This window comes from Perognathus longimembris, chromosome 5 (genome assembly GCF_023159225.1).
Source record: "Perognathus longimembris pacificus isolate PPM17 chromosome 5, ASM2315922v1, whole genome shotgun sequence".
Lineage (NCBI taxonomy): Eukaryota > Metazoa > Chordata > Mammalia > Rodentia > Heteromyidae > Perognathus > Perognathus longimembris.
In genome coordinates, this window is record NC_063165.1 from 49,187,615 (window position 1) to 49,206,314 (window position 18,700).

At 43.1% G+C, this 18,700-nt stretch overlaps 1 protein-coding gene across 1 annotated transcript; it reads right to left on the minus strand.

Moving 5' to 3' along the window:
* Positions 1–17,477: 17,477 nt before the first annotated feature.
* Positions 17,478–18,324, minus strand: LOC125351782 (receptor expression-enhancing protein 5-like). Its single transcript, XM_048346786.1, is given in 2 exon segments — positions 17,478–18,048; positions 18,051–18,324. Coding segments are annotated over 2 exon segments (567 nt in total). The 3' UTR covers positions 17,478–17,755.
* Between the last annotated feature and the right edge of the window lie 376 nt (positions 18,325–18,700).

Sequence of the window (18,700 nt, forward strand, 5' to 3'; positions counted from 1 at the left end):
GTTAGAATGGCCTATACTCTGAACTCAGGCAACAACAAATGCTGGAGGGGGTGCGGGGAAAGAGAACCCTTCTCCATTGTTGGTGGGGGTGCAAATTAGTACAACCACTTTGGAGAACAGTATGGAGGTTTCTCAAAAAGCTCAATATAGACCTACCCTGTGACCCGGCCATACCACTCCTAGGCATCTATCCTAAACAGCAAACCCCAAGATATCAAAAAGACATTTGTACTTCCATGTTTATCGTGGCACAATTCACAATAGCCAAAATATGGAAACAACCCAGGTGCCCCTCCACAGACGAATGGATCCAAAAAATATGGTACTTATACACAATGGAATACTACATAGCGATTAGGAATGGTGAAATATTGTTATTCACAGGGAAATGGTCAGAACTCGAACAAATAATGTTGAGTGAAATAAGCCTAGAACACAGAAAACAAAGGGGCATGATCTCCCTGATATATGACTGTTAACAAAGGGAGACGGAGAGACAGTAGAGACCAAGTCTGTGAAACCAAAAACTGCTTGTCAAATAGTATTCCCCACAGGATTGGGGTAGCGACCCAACAGTATGTAACTAAAACCAAACAATTACTCAACATATAAAGGTCAAAAATTGACCTCTCAGGGGAATACAATAGCTCAAAAGCTATGTATGTACGTTCATATAAGACTACTGTTGACATATGGTCTAATATCGACATTACATTTAAAGCCCTAGACGAGCTTTCTTGGGCATGGCCACATGGCTACTGTATATGTTCTTGATACATTGTATATTGCATATATGTCTACCTGACCTAGAGAAGGGGTAGAAAAACAGGGAGTAAGATATCACAAGAAATGTACACACTGCCTTACTATGTAACTGTACCCTTTTTGCACAACACCTTGTCAAAAAAATTGTGTTCAATTAATAAATAAATTTAAAAAAAAGAACAAAAATATACACATATTACCACTGCCTCCAATTTCCATGTTTTTCTTTGAGCTAAACCACAAACTTTTTCCTAGATACAGAGCACTCTTTATAAATCTTATTTTCAGTGACTGCATAATATTCCATCAAATAGCAAAATCATAATTCCTTTACTCATGCCTGCTAGTTGCCCCATCAACCTGCTTCTAATTTCATGAAAGCAACACCTCGAGTAACAGTTTGATATACATACTTTTTCTTCTAGTCTAGATTCTTTTCTCAGAGTGTATTTCAAAAGCTTTGTTTATTGAATCAAAGTGTAAAAGCTACTGAATTTTTATGGCTTGAGTTATTTTTATGGCTTTGAGTTATCTCGATTTCTGTTAATTTATCTGGTGCTAATTTATAGCTCGTGTGTGTGTGTGTGTGTGTGTGTGTGTGTGTGTGTGTGTGTGTGACTGAGGTTTGAACTCAGCCTCATGCTTACCCACACCTCTTTTTCCTTCAGCTTGATTTTTATATAGGGTCTAGTGCTTTTGTTCAGGCTGGCCTTGGGCAATGATTCTCCTACAACTTCCTCCTGAGTAGCTGGGATTATAGGAACACACCACCATGCTCATATGGTGATAGGGTCTTGCAAATTTTTGCCTGGGCTGGCCTTGAATTATGGTCTTCCTGACCTCTGCCTCCCAAGTAGCTGGGATTATACACGTAAACCACCTGGCCTGGCCTGGCTTCTTACTCTTCTTCCTCGGCCCCAGTTTGAGTTTCACCTTCCTACTTCAGTGCCAGAGTTTCAGTAAGGACCAAACCAGGAGATTCCCACATGGTGTGATACTGAAGACTTTCAATCAAGTTAGAGACGACTTCAAAAGTGAAGCAAGTATCCAGCACGACAGGAAAGGACCCAAATCCCAGGAGCCATGAAGTTTAAAAACAATTATTGTGATCTTGCAAAACATGAGATATGTGCCCTCTCCTGCAGAAGCTGTTCAGAGGGGCAGGTCCAGCATGCCCCCAGGGACTGTGCCACCTGCTGATGCTCACCTAACCCTGGGGCACCTCTACAAGACCTTCCTGAAAGATCTATGAGCCACTGCAGCTATAGCTATGGCGCAAGTCCCCAAGCATCTGCCATGTCCAACTTCCTACTCAGTCAGGAGAGCAAGGAAGATGAGAGCAGCCCAATGTACATCTTATAAAGGCTGTTGGCTAATCTCAGTTGCTGTCCTTCATGCTTTTTGGAATTAATCCATTCTTTTATCCGTAAAAATGATGACAGCTTTATTGAAAGTTTTCTTGGTCATCACACCTTTTTTTGAGCACTCACTACTGTACAGTAGTATTTTGTTCTCAAATCCCAGCAGTGAGCAGAACAGACAAAGTGACCCCCGCTCAGCGTGGCTTTGGTCTTGAGGATGGAGGTTGTGATCCTGGTTTCAGAGGTGTGGACAGGAGCAGAATTCATACATCTTTTAGACTTTTACAGCAAAGCATTCTTTTCTCAGCACATGTTTTTGCTGAGAGGGTTTTTATAAAGATGCCAGCATTCTAGTACGTTAGAAGAGTGCATATGTATGCAACAAGGTGTCATCCGTGTGTATATGTACGTAATAGTATAGAACAGCCAACCAGCACTGGCATCACAGTGCCTGGTTTCTAATCCTAGCTCTGTTGTAAGACCTCTAGCAAACCTTTAGCCTATTGTAACATGGGGAGCATTGTATATAATTCAGTTTTTCGTCACTATAACAAGATACCTGAATCTGGTATGTATGAAAAGAAGAGGTTTCTGGGCCCAGTTTTCAGAATTGAAAGTCCAAACAGTATGGTGCCAGCTCTGGTGAAGCCCTCATGACATCGGTATAAAAGACAGGCATGTGCACAAGAAGGGTTATCACAAGATGAGAAACCAGGGATCAATGAAGGGCCAGCCTTGCGACCTCCACTAGGTCCCCACAGCATAATAGTCTTACCACCTTTTAACATCATCACAACGGGGACAGAGTTTCCAGTATGCCATCTCCCTAGGGGACACAATTAAACCATATACAAACCAGAGAAGATGTTGAGAACACATGTCAAGTGGTTCTAAGGCCTGAAGTCCTCAGCACTATGCTTGGCATGCTGAAAGCTCTCCTTAAATGTGACCTTGCTATAATAGTAACAATATGATGTATTGGGTCTTAAATAAACCAGCTGTAACTGTATTAACATTAAACCAAGTGGAAAGGTTAGAGAACCAAAGCAAATCTGTCCAGGCATTTGACTGACTGGCTAGAAAAAGTTAAGACATTGAACAGGGAACTTTTGTATGTAAAGGAGAAAAAAGAAAAGCTAGACAGACTTTATTTTCCTTCTCTGCTTATGCCAATAACAGAACTATGGCAAAAATTTATCCTACCAAGTCCTGGTTGCTCTCAGTATGGGTACATGCCAGAATTCAACCACAAATGGCCAGGCTGAGCTGGGGAAGCAGGACTGGGGGACAAGCACACACAGTCCAGGGAGTCTCCTGATGGATGGACATTCCACAGATGGGTGATTTCTGGTGCCACAGAGAGCTATGGGAAATCTGAGGGAGGATGGAAAGGGTAGAAAATTGGGTCGTGGCCACAACCAACAGGACAAAGACCCACGTTTGCAGAGGTTGCCTTGAGCACTGAGATTTAACTGGAACACTGTCCAGATTTCATATCAGTGGTGAAGATAAAATAACGTCAGCAGAGTAGATAATTAAACCTTTTTGGCTCATTCCTTTGCTCTCTCACTTTCTGGAGGGATGTTGAAAGAGAAAGGAGATAGGTCTAAGCCTTAAGAATTCCTCAGAGTTAACAAGTATATTTTTAGTTACTCCTGATGTCTGGGATATGAGAGACATCATTTCAGGATCACCTCCTGCTCGTGCCCTTTCCACTGGGCTAAGCATCACTTCTAAACTCCTGGATGAAAATGTAATCCTTCAAAGCAATGCACAGGCTAATTAGGACCACATTTAGGGAGCCTTTGGCTTTTAATAGAAGACACTCCTGGCTGAGTGGGACAGACGTCATGAAGTCAGCTGCCACGGCTCCTATTCTTCACATTCCCCACACCTGCAGCTGGACCAACTTGTTAGGCTGTGGTTGGAACCACCCAACATCAGGGAGTTGCAGTGGCATGGTCTGGTCACTGAAGCTAGGCTGGACCTAACTATCTGTTCCCAGACCTTGAACCACTTGATGAGGAAAGAGCGAATCTACAAAACTGTGGTAAATCAACTCCTTAGCTTTTAGTCCCTTCATGATTACTAACAACAACCTATAGACAAGGCAAAATAAACTTCCTATCTTCAGTACTTATCTGAAAATGTCATCTACCCAAACACATTCTGTTAATGTTTAGGCTGACTTACTTATTCATGTTGTTTTTTTGTTTTCTTGAAAAGTAAAATTTATTGCTATTATTAAGGTATTGTACTAAGGGATTGGCCATTTCAAAAGTCAAATAAAAAGTATATTTCTTTTTGGACAATGTTACCCCTTCCTTTGATTTCTGTCTTCTTGATTTTGAGATTAATTTCAAGGCTTCTTTGGAGTGAGGTGCATCTTTGGCTTCAGAAGGTCTCTTCTTGACAGTCCGTTGTCTGACACGCAAGACCACCACTGGCCTCTGGTTTTCCTCTTTTCTCCCATCAGGCCAAGTAGATCCTCCTTCTAAATGTGGATTCTCACCCACAGTTGTAGTTTGCCAAGAAGGGGGGGGGAGGGGCGGGCTTTAGGGACAACATTATGCCACATCACATTCACTCCAGGCAACTCCGTGGAAGGGTGGAAGATAAGAACTTGTCAGTGCACTCCATATTTTCCTGGGACACATTGAGTTCATGGAACATGAGCATTACCCCTGTCTTCTTGCCATTACTACTACCACTGTTTCTTGTTTCTAGATTCAAGATTCACCTGCCTAATAAAGATATTCACTGACTACTTAGATAACTACTAGTATTTCTTAGTTTTCTCTTTTGGGTACTTGTTTTCTCTTCCTTTCCTCCCCACTATACAGCCTCAGCATCTGGTATTAAACTATAACTTATGAATCCTTTCCAGAAATAAAGAAAAATAAGCAGACCAATAAAACTCTTGAAATAAAAAAATGCTTTGGTATTATTTATCTTTTCAGTGTTTGGGGTTTTATTTTTAAATTTTACTGTTTAAAGATTTCTTACAATATTTTTAAACATGGCAGAGTATCCCAAGATTTCAACATCTGGTCATAAGTTTCTTGTAAAACTGTAGCATAGTTTTCTTTCTTTTGAAAAAATAATTAATGTGTGATGGCTTTAATGAATGACAAATGGATAAAAACAGCCTTAATCTTAACATATTTTTAGCAGTAAGATTGGACTTTATCGGGTCCCATGATCAGGGATTGTCTTAAGAAGTTTAGTAATTAGGTTCCAAGGGAAACTCCAGGGGATGGACCCTTAGCCTGTGAGATTCTTACCAAGCTCAGTTCCACAAGGCCTATCCTCATCCCACATCCAGGGTCTCCTTTGTTCAAAGAGGAGCTCTCAACCACTGGCTTTGCCTCCTTTATGATAGGATTTCATCTCTTCTCACAAGTGCCACCACCACAAGCAATTTCTGTCCTTTCCGGTGGTACTGTGAGTTCTCAGGTCTCACTATATTCCTATATGAGGAAACAATAGACTCAACTTTTATACTGAAAATCCCATCTTTCTGCCTATATAACTTCCAGTGTGCTAAACCCTGTGTGTGGGGTGGGGGGGCGTTCTATGACTCTAATGTACCTCCCCCCGCCCCAGAATTCATGGGTTGGGAAGTTAATCTCCAATGTAATGGTGTGGCGAGGTAATGAGGTTCTGGGAGCTCTGTCTTTGTGAATAGATTGTCACTGTCCTGGGACTGATTCATAATTTTAAGAGTGATTTATTTTAAAGAGTGTTAAGCCCTCATCATACTCTGATACTTTCTTGCCCTTCCTCCTTCCACCATGGGATGGCACAATAAGGGAGCCCTCCCCAATTGCCAGCCACCAGATTTCCCAGCTTCCAGAATTGAAAGCAAATTGAGGGAAATCTTTGTTCTTTATGAATCACTCCATTGGTGATATCCTGTACAGCAGCAGCACAACACAGAAAAATCTGAGGCTATGCTACCACAGACACTGCCTCCAGTCAGAAATGTCCAGACATTCAGATCTGGGACTTCCACATGGATACAGAACAATGGGCATTCCACTGCTGTAGTTAACAACAGGCATTTGAAGAACGCACTGAGACCCTTCTGGGGCCCCCTCTTCCTCAGGTTGAAGCCATATGGTGTTTTTAAGGGGTAACAGTTTAAGTAAAAAAAAAAAATCTGACATTCTATGTTCCTTTCATCATCTCTGCCTCTTCGTCTTCTCTGCTCCTCAGACCCTTCTCCTCAGAACTGAAGACATCCTCATCCCCTTTTACCCAGGATATCCTTTGCAATGAGAGAACAGACCCTCCACCAGATATAGCCAAGAACCCCCAGAGTGCGATAGTGGTAAGATTTCAAAGACAGTGTGAGGGGGTCTGAGGAAAGTAACTTTCTTCATGAGGGAAAGTTGTCTAAACCAATGGAAACACTCATCCCAAAAAATGATCCATAGTTTTGAGATGTTACTGAGAATATTTACACTGTGCAGCTGCCCAAAGAAGGCACTATGTTTGTTCTACATGCGTGTCTTCTCCCTGGACAGAGAGAGGGAAGGTGAAGTGGGAGCTATGCATACGGGCCCAGGTAGTAGAGTTGCACCAGTGCCCCAGCCCCAGGGAAGCACCAGGACAAAGACCCCCAAAGCCAACAGTGCTCATCAGCACGGCCTTCTGGAGCCAAGAGGAGAAGCTTCAGGACCTCCAACACAAATAAGCTCTAGCAAAGACCAGGACTCCAAGCAGGACTCCTATCTTTTTCCTGGCTCCTTCCAATGACAGTTCCCACTAGCGTTGCCAGTTCTAGAATTCCAATGAGCCAAGATCAATAGTGCTAAAGTCTGCTGCCTTCACCCCCACCTGCCCAAGCTCTCCTGGGGGTAACAGTCCCCCTTGCTGCAGCTTCCCTGGGGATCAGGAGAACTTAAACTCTGCCCACTCACCAGCAGCTTCTCCTTTGTTTGTTGTGGCAACAAGGTGGTCTGGGAGGCCAGAGAGGACCTGGAGGTCTGCCTCCCTAGGTGCAGGAAGCTGACAGCCCAGCAGAGGAGGCCCTAAGGCTGCACAGAGAGACAACTCTAAAGCCACCTAGGTGGGAAGGAGGATAGGAAGAGAGGAGAGAAGGAAAGGAAAGCCAAACCAGCAACATAGGAAGTGGGAGGGAGGAGCACATAGTTCCCACGACAGGCTTTGTGGAAGCAGGGAAATGTCCCAAAGGTGACGATAGGTGGCGTTGATTACCACATAGGCTGGCGTTCAGTAAACTACAAGAGCCCACATTGAGGTGCCTCTTTCCTCCACCTAGGACAGAGGTGGGAAGACTGTGTGGAGGGTGGTACTTGTGGAGATGCTGGGGTGGGGGGAGTGGAGGAAGGCGGTGGGAGTCAACTTCCTTCAGGTGAGAGGCAGTGTGTGTGGCCTTCTGGAGGAGCTGTCTCCTGGGCAATAGAGCCTGGCTATAGGAAGAAGGGGCTGACAGAGCAAGAAGAAAATACCACACACTGGTCTGGCCTCAGATGAGGGCATCCCAACCCTCACTGTCCCCCAGAGCTTCATGCACATCCTCATCCTCTGTTCCCTCAGAACCCACCTGATGACAGCTACAAGATCTACCCACTTTATCCAGCCCAGACTCCTGAAGATCCTCCTTCAGGGATTCCGTCTGGAAGCAAATCACATTTCCCAAGGAGAAGGTAACTATCTGTGGTAAACAGTAGATCTATGCGCTAGAAACACAGATGACTTGTTTTTTGTAGCTTACTACAAATCTCATGATTGCCAAGGAAAGTTGTACATTAGACCACTTCTCCTTGCCTTTCTGCTCTTCTAGAAGGTACAATAGTTTGCTAAGGGACAGCTTACAAACCCAGAGAATAACCCACTCTCACATGGCATTTCAGTAGAGTTGTCAAATGAAAAATCCTTCTACAGAGGAGACTCAGGGTGGAAAATCTCATCCAAGGTGGTGTTTTTCCTCCACTGATGAAGAAAGGGTTGTAGTGGGAGGGCTCTAACAGGGAGTGCCAGGAATGGCACCCACACCTCACTTCAGTCCTCTAGCTAATGCTCATTTCCACTTGGCAGGGAGCACCAGCAGAAAGCCAATTCCAGGTGCACCAGACTGTGTGTACCCAGGTGCTCCTTGAACATATGTAGCCACAGGAACAGGTTGAAGCTGAGATAGAATGGATATTTCTATTGTTCTCAAAACTATGCCCGGCAGACCCACTAGAACATCTCCTGGCCTTCTGCCAGGCTAGGTTCGCCTCCCCTAGCGCGGGGATGCCAGGCTTACTCTATTCTCTATGCTCCCTTTCTCACCCACTCCCCCGTCACCTGACCCGCAGGCAAGGCCAGGGTGGAGTGGGGGGCTAGTGAAGACCTCAGGTGCACGTGGCCGAACAAGATCCCTTTTCCTCCCTCCTTACCCACGAAGGAAGCCAGGCGTATGCGGAGTCTCGGAGACAGCTTCAAGAGCAAAATCTAATTTAATAAGGGAGTGGCTAACAGCTAATATAGTAATGGTGACGAGAAAAGGGGTATCTACCAAGAGCTGGCGATAGGCTGGCGAGCTTGTCTTAAGACCCCCCCATAGGCTAACGTCACTTGCATAGCACCACCCCATGGGCAAAGCCCGCGAAATGGGGAGCACATGGGATAGCTGGCGAGAGGTTGGGGGTCGCAAAGCCAGCCCTTCTGGTTCCGGACCCAGGGAGGTATGGCCTGCTTCCGCACTGCCCCAGGGCTCGGGGAAGGGCAGTGTCTCGGGATAGCTCTCCTTTGCCCTTCCCCCCTCAAGGCCAAAGCTGAACCCCAACAGCCTTCAAGACAAAAGTCAAACTCTCGGCCCATCTTATCTTCACTCTCAGTGAGGGCTCACAGTTCCTTCACCTTGACCCCTCCTCCAGCATAGGCACAGCTGGCTTCTTGTCCATCCCAGGCACCCAAGTGTGTTGGCTAGCCAGAGGCATGGCTAGCTCATTATTCCCCCTATTCTCAGGCCCACAACCCTGCCCTCTTCCTGTACCAAGCCCCAGGAAATGCCACAGTTCCCATTCTTTTACCCAGAATTAGGATACTTCTGGATATAGCCACTTTATCAGTTCCTTGTACTATAAACACTATTCTTTTATATTTTTCAAAGGACTTGTTTTTGGTCATGAAAAAACACATTAACAAGCTGCTGGCTGTTTGACAATTAAAACTATCAAAGCTCATAATACATACAAAATGGTTTCCAAAGATAATTTCTAAGTGAATCTACACAGCATTGCATGTATCCCATACTCAGGCAAACAAAGGACACAGGTTCTCCTGGTCCATGAGGACACAAAGTCATTTCATCAGGAAAGAGGCCCTTCCAGTGCTAACCACTAATAGCCTCTCCAGAGGGCCACTGAACATCACAATGGATTGATCACCATGGGATTTCAGAAACACTCACCATTTGGTCCCTTTGTATTATTAACATTTAATTTAAAAGCACTGAAAATATTAAAGCATGAATGGAAGGCAATGGTTTTGGGTGGGGGTCTGGTACCTTAATATAAATCTCATGACTACCAGAGGAAATTAGCCCTCACCACTTTTCCTGGGAGGGGGTGAGTGGGAAGAGTTGAGGGGTCAGGGGCCCAATTATTCCCATTAAACAAACTGCTCATTATAAAGAAATGTCTTTCCTTAAATGCTAATAGCACCCTGGCAATGAAACCTGAGAAGAGCAATCAGTAATTAGCATGACTTTAATGCTGCCTCTTAAATACCAATTAAGCCTGTAATTGCTGGGAAGTGACAGCAGTGACCACAGGAATGTCTGCTTGGGGATCTACAGAGGAGGCAGCCCTGCAATGGTAGAGGCCATATGGCCTTGGGAGGAGTTAGGAGCCGGGCAGACACTGCTGGCTGGACAGAACTCGGAACAACAGTTAGCTACGGACCATGCAAGGCAACATGCCTCTCTTGATTTCAATTTCTTCATGGGTGGATATGAGGGCACAGTGGGGATACCTGAACTAAACATCCACACATTACTGGAGAAACTGTGGGCCTCATGTGCGGTTCTGGTTAGCATTACCTGGGAGCTTGTTAGACATGCAGTCTCTTAGGTCTCTAAACCTGCCAAATCAGAAACTCAGAGGTAGGGCCACCAAGCTGTATACTAATGAGCTTTCCCGGTGACTCTGACACAGACTCGATTCTGTATGGCAACCTGCTACCTCATCCCTCTGCAGGTTCTGTTAGGTTGAGAGGAAGAAAGCCACATGCTGTTAAAGGTAAATAGTCACCAGTGGAAGGCCTGCAGGGGGAAGAAATTCAAGATGAGAAATGGGGACAATTTAAGTCTGAAGTCTGATTAGTCATCCTAGCAGGATTGTGTTTTCTCTTTGAATAGCCAATGCTATTAAAATGGTACACACCCACCATGCTCCTAGGTACCCAGCACCTACTGCCTTCCAGAGTCAGCCATGGAATTGTCTTCTAGAGAGATAGTGTTTTGTCCCTACTCTTTTTTAAATATAAATTGTAGCACATAACACACACTGTTCTATGCCTTTCTTTTCTCACTTAATATATCTGGGAGTTTATCTATACCATAAATGTCCAAAACCACCTACAAGAGTTCTGAGTGTTTGGAAATAACACCCCAGGACATGCCTATCTTCCCTGCAGTGAAGATGAGGCCATTTGGGCTACCACGTAGTACTGTAGTTAAACCATCCCCCAGTTCTCAGCTTTGAGAACTCCCCACGGGCTCCACTGTGTGTTTCACACACAATGTTACCTGTAACACTACAAGTAACATCAGCACAGAGTGACACAGGACCCCAGGACACCCAACAGAGAGAAGCTTGAATGCCTAGTGAGAACTGAAAGTAATCGAATGACTTGGAACTTCTTTTATCTATAAAACTAGTAAGCACACATCACATTTTATCTACAGGAATTAACAAAATTCATGACCAGTATAAGGGCAGGAACTGGTTAAGAACACTGTTCAGTAGAGCAAGTTGCCAACACTTAGAATCAGAAGTAGAACACAGGGTTTGGAAAGGGAAGGGGGAGGAGGGAGGGCAGAATGAGGGACGAGGTAACAAACGGTACAAGAAACGTATCCAATGCCTAACATATGAAACTGTAACCTCTCTGTACATCAGTTTGATAATAAAAATTTGGAAAAAAAAGTAGAACACAGAATAAAATAATATCTATAAATGCTATCCTTCCATCAGCTTCCATTAATGTTCCCTTCAGAAATATTTTTGTCCCATCTGTCCTCAGCACCATTAGTAAAATGTTTTGACCGTCTCTGACTCTTGCTAGGTTTTATCAATGGAGCCTTCAAATTTAAAGTGTGATGATTTAAATACATACATATATAATGCAAGCATACAATTGTATGTATATACACACAAACTTATCTAATATATAAACATATATATAACACATGTGTATGACTTTATTGAGATAGAACTGACAAACCTTGCATTTAAATCAGTAACATTTTTAGTATAGACACAGTGTTGTATGGCCATCACCTCAATGAATTTCAGAGTATCTTCATCACCTGAAAAGAAATGTTGTATTTTTTCACAGTTATTCCCCATCAACCCTAAGTCCCCCAACTCTAGGCAATCAACAACTTGGAGTATAATGTTGTTTAGTTTGTATTGTTAATTTTGTTTTTTGTTGTGTGGTACTGGAATTACATTTACTAAGCAAGTGCCCTACCACTTGAGCTCTACCCTCATCCTTTTTTGTTTTTTCAGTTATTCTTCTGAGAGGGTCTTGTATTTTTTGCCCGGGCCAGATTGAACAATAATGCTCCTACCTATGTCTCTCGTATGGGTTGGGATTATAGATACACCATTATGCTCATCTTATTAATTGAAATGGAGTTTCTCTAACTTTTTTTTTCCCTTCAGGATAGTTTTGAAGCACAATCTTTGCAGTTTCTTCCCCTGAGTAGCTAGAATTGCAGGAGTATCCCACTCTGCCTAGTTCTAAGATTCTATACTATATATAAAATGGTGTGGTGTTATGTTATTTGAAGATAGACTTTATTAATAAAGTATGTTATAAACATTAGTGCAAACATTACATTTCTAAAAGTAAAACAAATAATAAACCAATAGTACAAATAAAATGAAATAAGAATTCTCAGTGCAAAGGAAAATAGGAGAAAAAAGAAGAAATTAAGTAAATAACAATATAGAAGACAGATTTAAATCCAGTCATGTCAACAATTACATTAAATAGAAGTGGTCTAACAATTCCAATTAAAAGTTTTCAGATGGGCTGGGGATATAGCCTAGTGGCAAGAGTGCCTGCCTCGGATACACGAGGCCCTAGGTTCGATTCCCCAGCACCACATATACAGAAAACGGCCAGAAGCGGCACTGTGGCTCAAGTGGCAGAGTGCTAGCCTTGAGCGGGAAGAAGCCAGGGACAGTGCTCAGGCCCTGAGTCCAAGGCCCAGGACTGGCCAAAAAAAAAAAAAAAAAAAGTTTTCAGATGGGAGCCAGGCATAGGTGGTTTACATCTGTAATCCTAGCTACCCAGGAGGCTGAGAACTGAGGATTTTGAAGCCATCCAGGAAAGGCAGTGAGACTCTTAGCTCCAATTAACTCCCCAAAACCCAGAAGTGGGTACCACTGGCTCATGCCTATAATCCTAGCTACTCGGGAGATCTGAGGACTGCGATTTAAAGCCAGCCCAGGCAAAAAAGCCCATGATACTCTTAGCTCCGATAAATTACTTAAAGTGGACATGTAGCTCAAATGGTAGAATGCTAATCTTGTGCACACAAGCTCAGGGACAGGGCCCAGGCCATGAGTTCATGTCCCAGGACTGGCACCAAAAATAAAAAATAAAGTAAAAGCGTAGAAGGAAATGTATAGCTTTAATTGACTATGTTAGTAAGGAAGTAAAGTTTAAATAATCTAATCTACTTTAGGAAAGTCAGAAAGGCCAAGTCAGAAGGAAGAAAATAATAGAGGTTAAAGCAGAGGTCAATGTAATTGAAAAGAGAAATAAAAGAATCAATGAAATCAAAAGTTTGTCCTTTGAAAAGATCGAGTAAGATTGATGAACCTATAGCCAGGCTGACCAGGAAGTATATTCTTAAAAACTGCAAGCCTCAGCTGACAAATTCAAGTCTTATTTCCAATTAGTCAGCAAAAATCAGAACTGGGGCATTGCTCAAGTCGCACCTACAAGTATTCAAAAGGCCCTGGGCAACTGTCTGTCAGGGATACTATAAGGGTCTTTTACTTTAGAAAAACATGACCTTGCTATTGAAAACTCTGATTTGTGCTAAGAAAGCGGGGAGGGGCCTGGACTGGACTTAATTAACATTCATAATAGCCAAATGAAGTAATACGTGGTTATCTACATTTAAAAAAAATCATACCATGTATGTAGTTTACCCTGATTCATATATATATATATATATATATATATATATATATATATGGATAATGTTTTATGGTATACTATACAATCTCCTCCTCACTATTACATTAATATCATCACCATTTCCTTTTTGTCCATTTTATTTCTCTCTGCCTTCAGGTATTCTCTCCTTCCCTTCCTCCCTCCTCCCCCACCCCTCTCTTGCCAGTCCTGGGGCTTGAACTCAGGGCCTGGGCACTGTCTCTGAGCTTCTTTTGTTCAAATTTAACACTCTACCACTTGAGCCACAGCACCACTTTCAGTTTTTTCTGTTTATGTGGTACTGAAGAATTGAACCCAGGGCTTCTTGAATGCTAGGCATGCACTATACCACTAGGCCACATTCCCAGCCCCAGACATTCTCTCTTGAAGATCCACAGTTAGACTTGTCCTTTGCACAATATGTCTAGCTTTCCTTTCCACTCACATGTTTTAAATGAGTTATCAACACCTCTTGCCAGGATTTCCTTTCCACCTAATCCCCCTTTTGCCTTCTGGAATAGCCCATTTCTTGCATGTACCACCTAAATGGCCAGGAAGATACAAGATTTGTCCTCAAGGAGCTTATCAGATAAAGTCAACACAAATCAACTAATGGAAGAGGAGAACTGATCTCAAACTGTGATCCTCGTGTTCTCTGCCTCCCAAGTAGTTAGGATTACAGAGGTGAACCACTGCACTCAGTCAACTCAACAGATTTTTGTTAAATAGTTGAGTACCCTTACTGTTTTAAATATAGGGGAAATCTTAATAAACAAAGCAAAATGGGCAGAGATACCTAGAAGGCCAGATGGATATCAAATTTAGGAGCAATGATATCTGACAGATTATAAGGAACAACCATGTCCCTTAACACATCTTTGCAAATTGAATTGCCATTTAAAGAGGTCAGGTAAGTCAATTGACCATGACAAATGACCATGTCCCACAGGTTAACCTTGATGTAAGGGATCTTTTGTCCTCCCCTATGAGGTAGAAGAAACAGCAGGCCAAGGACCTACACACTAGATGAGGGCAGGGAGGAGAGTATGTCTAGCTTGCCACAACAGATTCATGCTCTAACAGGAATGGGGGGCAAGGTAGGAAAGCTGGCTTTAGAGACTGCTTTCAGAAATGCCAGTTAACAGAAAAGGTCTGAGAAAGAGAAGTGTCTGTTTAAATGACACCCAGTTCCTCCTACAGGCAGGTATCCTTTCCCAAATGCCATATAAGATTAGAGAGAAACCCAAAATAAAGGTCCCATAGCCAGGGACAGGAAGGAAGGGAGGTATTCAAAGCTCCTGATCATCTCTTCCATAGCTTCCAATAGCAGGGGTCTCTGTAAACAGCCATTGCTCCAATGGAATCTCTCCAAGGTAGGGTTTTCTGAGTTTTGAGCCTCTATTTTAGCACTGTTACTATGGCAACAAGGCTAGGATGCGCTGATATAATTAAGGGGCTTATCCCTCCAAATATGCTTCTTGAGTTAGCAACAAAGGAACTTGCTGAACCTCAACTAATCTTATATTCTCCGGCAAGACCTCTCTCAAAGGTTCTTTTGGTCCCTGCTCCCACCAGCCTCCCAGGTTACAAACTGTATCCAACCATATTTAGACAGGACGGAGGGTTATTTTCACATGCCGGGTCAAGCTCTTCCTTGTCACAGGAGCCTCTTCCATACCTGCTAAACAGGAACAGGATGAGGACCCTTTTCAATTCTCTTAAGATCCAAGGGGGCTGGGGATATGGCCTAGTGGCAAGAGTGCTTGCCTCGTATACATGAGGCCCTGGGTTCAATTTCCCAGCACCACATATACAGAAAACGGTTTGAAGTGGTGCTGTGGCTCAAGTGGCAGAGTGCTAGCCTTGAGCAAAAAGAAGTCAGGGACAGTGCTCAGGCCTGAGTCCAAGCCCCAGGACTGGCCAAAAAAAAAGATCCAAGGAGTTGGTATAGTCAGCAGTGTATGTCCACAGCTTCCACATCCTCAAATTCAACAACCATGCATCAGAAATGCTTGACAAAAAAAAATGCAGCTGTACTGAACTGACTTTTCCATATTCCCCAGAAAGTCCAGTTTAATAAGTATATGCATGGCATTTGCATTGTACTTGATATTATGATACTTAGAGATAATTTAAAGTATATTGGGAGGATGTGCATAGTTAGATGTAAATACCACATCATTTATATATGTTGGTACCTGGGGCAGTGGTGGAGTCCTGAAGCCAGTTCCTCACGGATACAGAAGGACAATAGCATTTGTGTATCTGAAGCGGGTTATATCCTTCCCTCCCCTCTCACTCGCTCTCATGCTATCTCTTGCTTTCTCTCTCTCTCACTTTCTTACTCTTATGTTCTCTCTCTCTCATTCTCTCTCTCCCCCTCCCTCTCCCTCTCTCTCTCTCCCCCTCTCCCTCTTCCTCTCCCTCTTCCTTCTTCTGTGCATCAGAGCTAGGAGCTCAAAGCAAAGGCAGTTTTCAAAATGTAAACATAATATAAATTAGCAACCCCTAGCTTGTCTCCTCAGATGAAATTTCTTTAAAAAACAGAAAAGGAAGGAATCATTTGGGAATGCTGATTACTAACTGGAGTCAGAGAAGCACCCTCACCTCACAGAAGCTGGCTGCTCCCCAAGTCAGTCATAGTGCCCACGGCAACAGGCTCCACTCATCCTGACCCCACTCTCTGCCACTACCTGCTGCCTGGAGGTCTGGCTTCTCCTTTTCTATGTAAACTATTCACTGATTGACTCAACTAGAACATGAGACTTTGGCAAGTGTTTAAGACTAATATAAACATTCTCATTCATTTAAGTGCCAAAATTTTAGACAGAGAGAGAGAGGAATGGAACGTGAAATAGCAACTATCTGGTGTGTTCCAACTCCAAATCACTAGTCTGTTCTAGAACAGCACAGGACACATCAGGGCCTCAGCAGTGAAATCTCCAGTGTTTGCAATGTCCTTACAAAATAAAGGAACGTAACTGAGTCTGGAGTCAATGAATGCAGAACTTACAACACTTAACTTTCCCCTCTCCTAGGAGAGGAGCTCTTCCTTGCCTATGAGCATGGAAGAAAATTTGCTTCCATTGTTTCTCATTTCCCTCTACAACAGACAGCTACTCTCTGGGAACTTCCCAAAGCTAACTCTCCAGGTCACCCAACTAAAGGACACAAATCAACCTCAGAACTAACCACATGAGTAGAAAGGTTATTTTTTTTAATATGTGGTTGTTTTTGTTTCTGCTTCTGCCTAATCTATCGTAACATAGCCAGTTTTCCATTGAGCTATATACTACTCATTCAAATATTTATAGAACACACATACTGAGAATCACAGGTTCATCTTTTTGCAATATGGTGTGTTTTACACACTCATTTAATCTTTAGTCATTCAAAGTAGGCAAGATTATCCTCATTTTTATAATTTATTTTTGGTTGTACTCAAATTTGAAATCAGGGCTTTGCTTTTGCTAGGCAAGTGTACTCACAATCCTCCTGCCTCAACCTCTAAGTACTGTTCTTATAGGTGTGCATCATTGAGCCCCTCTTGTTATTGTATTTTATGAGTTCCTCATACATATTGGAAATGAATACCTTGCTGGGTCTATAGTTTTCAAGTATTTTTCTCCCCTTCTACAGGTTGTCTCTGCTCTGTTGTTTCCTTCCTTTGCTGCAAAGAAACTAGAGTAGAAGCCCTTGTTAATAACTCCCACTTACCACAATCACTCTTGAAGCAACACTTCCCCGTCTTCCAATGCAAGATATATTGTCTCACACTGAACACTTGGGCTAAAGAGGTTACTGTCCAGTTCTCTCATCAGTCTGCACACTTCTGCCCCCTGCAGGTGAGTTATGTGCCTAGCAAGAGTCATGAGGCTTTTCCTCAAAACTATTTTTTTTTGGGGGGGGGGGATACATAATTTTATTTTTAGTTTGTATTTCCTGCAGGGTAGGACATTTGTCTTTTCCTACTTTCCTACAGAGAGGCAAAATATATTTTCAAAACTTTAGATATTGCCCACTGCATTAAGTTTAAATTAAAATGCTTCCTATGTATACAGACAATAACATTAAAACACATAACACATTCCATTCTTTATATATCAAAAATGTTTCCAAAGCAACATTATTAAAATGACTATGCCACAGTCCCTAATATAACATCAAGCTCTAAAAAGGTACAGAGGGCAGGAAAACTCAATGTAGTCAAGGGTTTAGGTGCTTTTCTTTTCTTCACCCAGCAAGTTCACAGTAGCTTTCTTGGCTTCTTTAGTGATAGCATCTGCAGTCTCTTTGGCTTTGTCTTTCAGGTCCTGCACCACACTGTTTACCTGGGACTGGTGCTTCAGGAAGAAAGGACGTATGATGCGCCTGTAGAGCAGTTCTGCCCCATTAGAAGGGCTCGGGGCCAAGCACCACAACAGGAAGCCACACTTTAGCATGTAGTAGAAGGGGAACCAGGAGAGGAAGAGATCAGAGAAGAATTCGGCAATGCTGAACACACCATGACTACCCAGTAGGTCAGCCACTGGGCACCATCATCCTTATTGGGACTCTCTATGGCCTTCATTGAGATGTAGGCCGGGTAGCCAAATCCAATCAAGTTGCAGAGGAGGGATGCTCCATACCCGAACACCAGGTACAGGGCCACCAGCCCGATGGCTCCGTGCACAAGGAAGCTGCGGTTCACGCCGGTTTTGGCCTCGAGCTTGGCCAGGAGGTCAGTCATGCAGTTCTTCTCGTGCAAGAACCGGTCGAACCTCTCTCTCATGGCTGCAGACATGGGACATGGCGGGGACCGCGGCCGCCGTCCAGGCTGCTCCCTGGGCGGGTGGACGCAGAGCCCAGCGGGCGGGGCGCGGCCCCTCAAAACTATTTAAGCTAATCATATCTATTATTCAAATTGTATGACTAGGTTTGCATACACTCTAAATATCACCCAAAGTAAGTACATATAAATATGTAATAAATTTTAGACAATAATAATTGCTTAAAAATATTAGTGAGTTAGGCTTGGATGAGATTATTAGAAAAGAAAATTAAGAAAAAAAACTAGAAAAATTCTGAGTTCTGATGACTATCTGTTTCCCATTCCATTCTACTAAGACTGAAATTGGGAAGGACAGAAATTCCTTACATAGTATAGGCAAGAAAAGTAA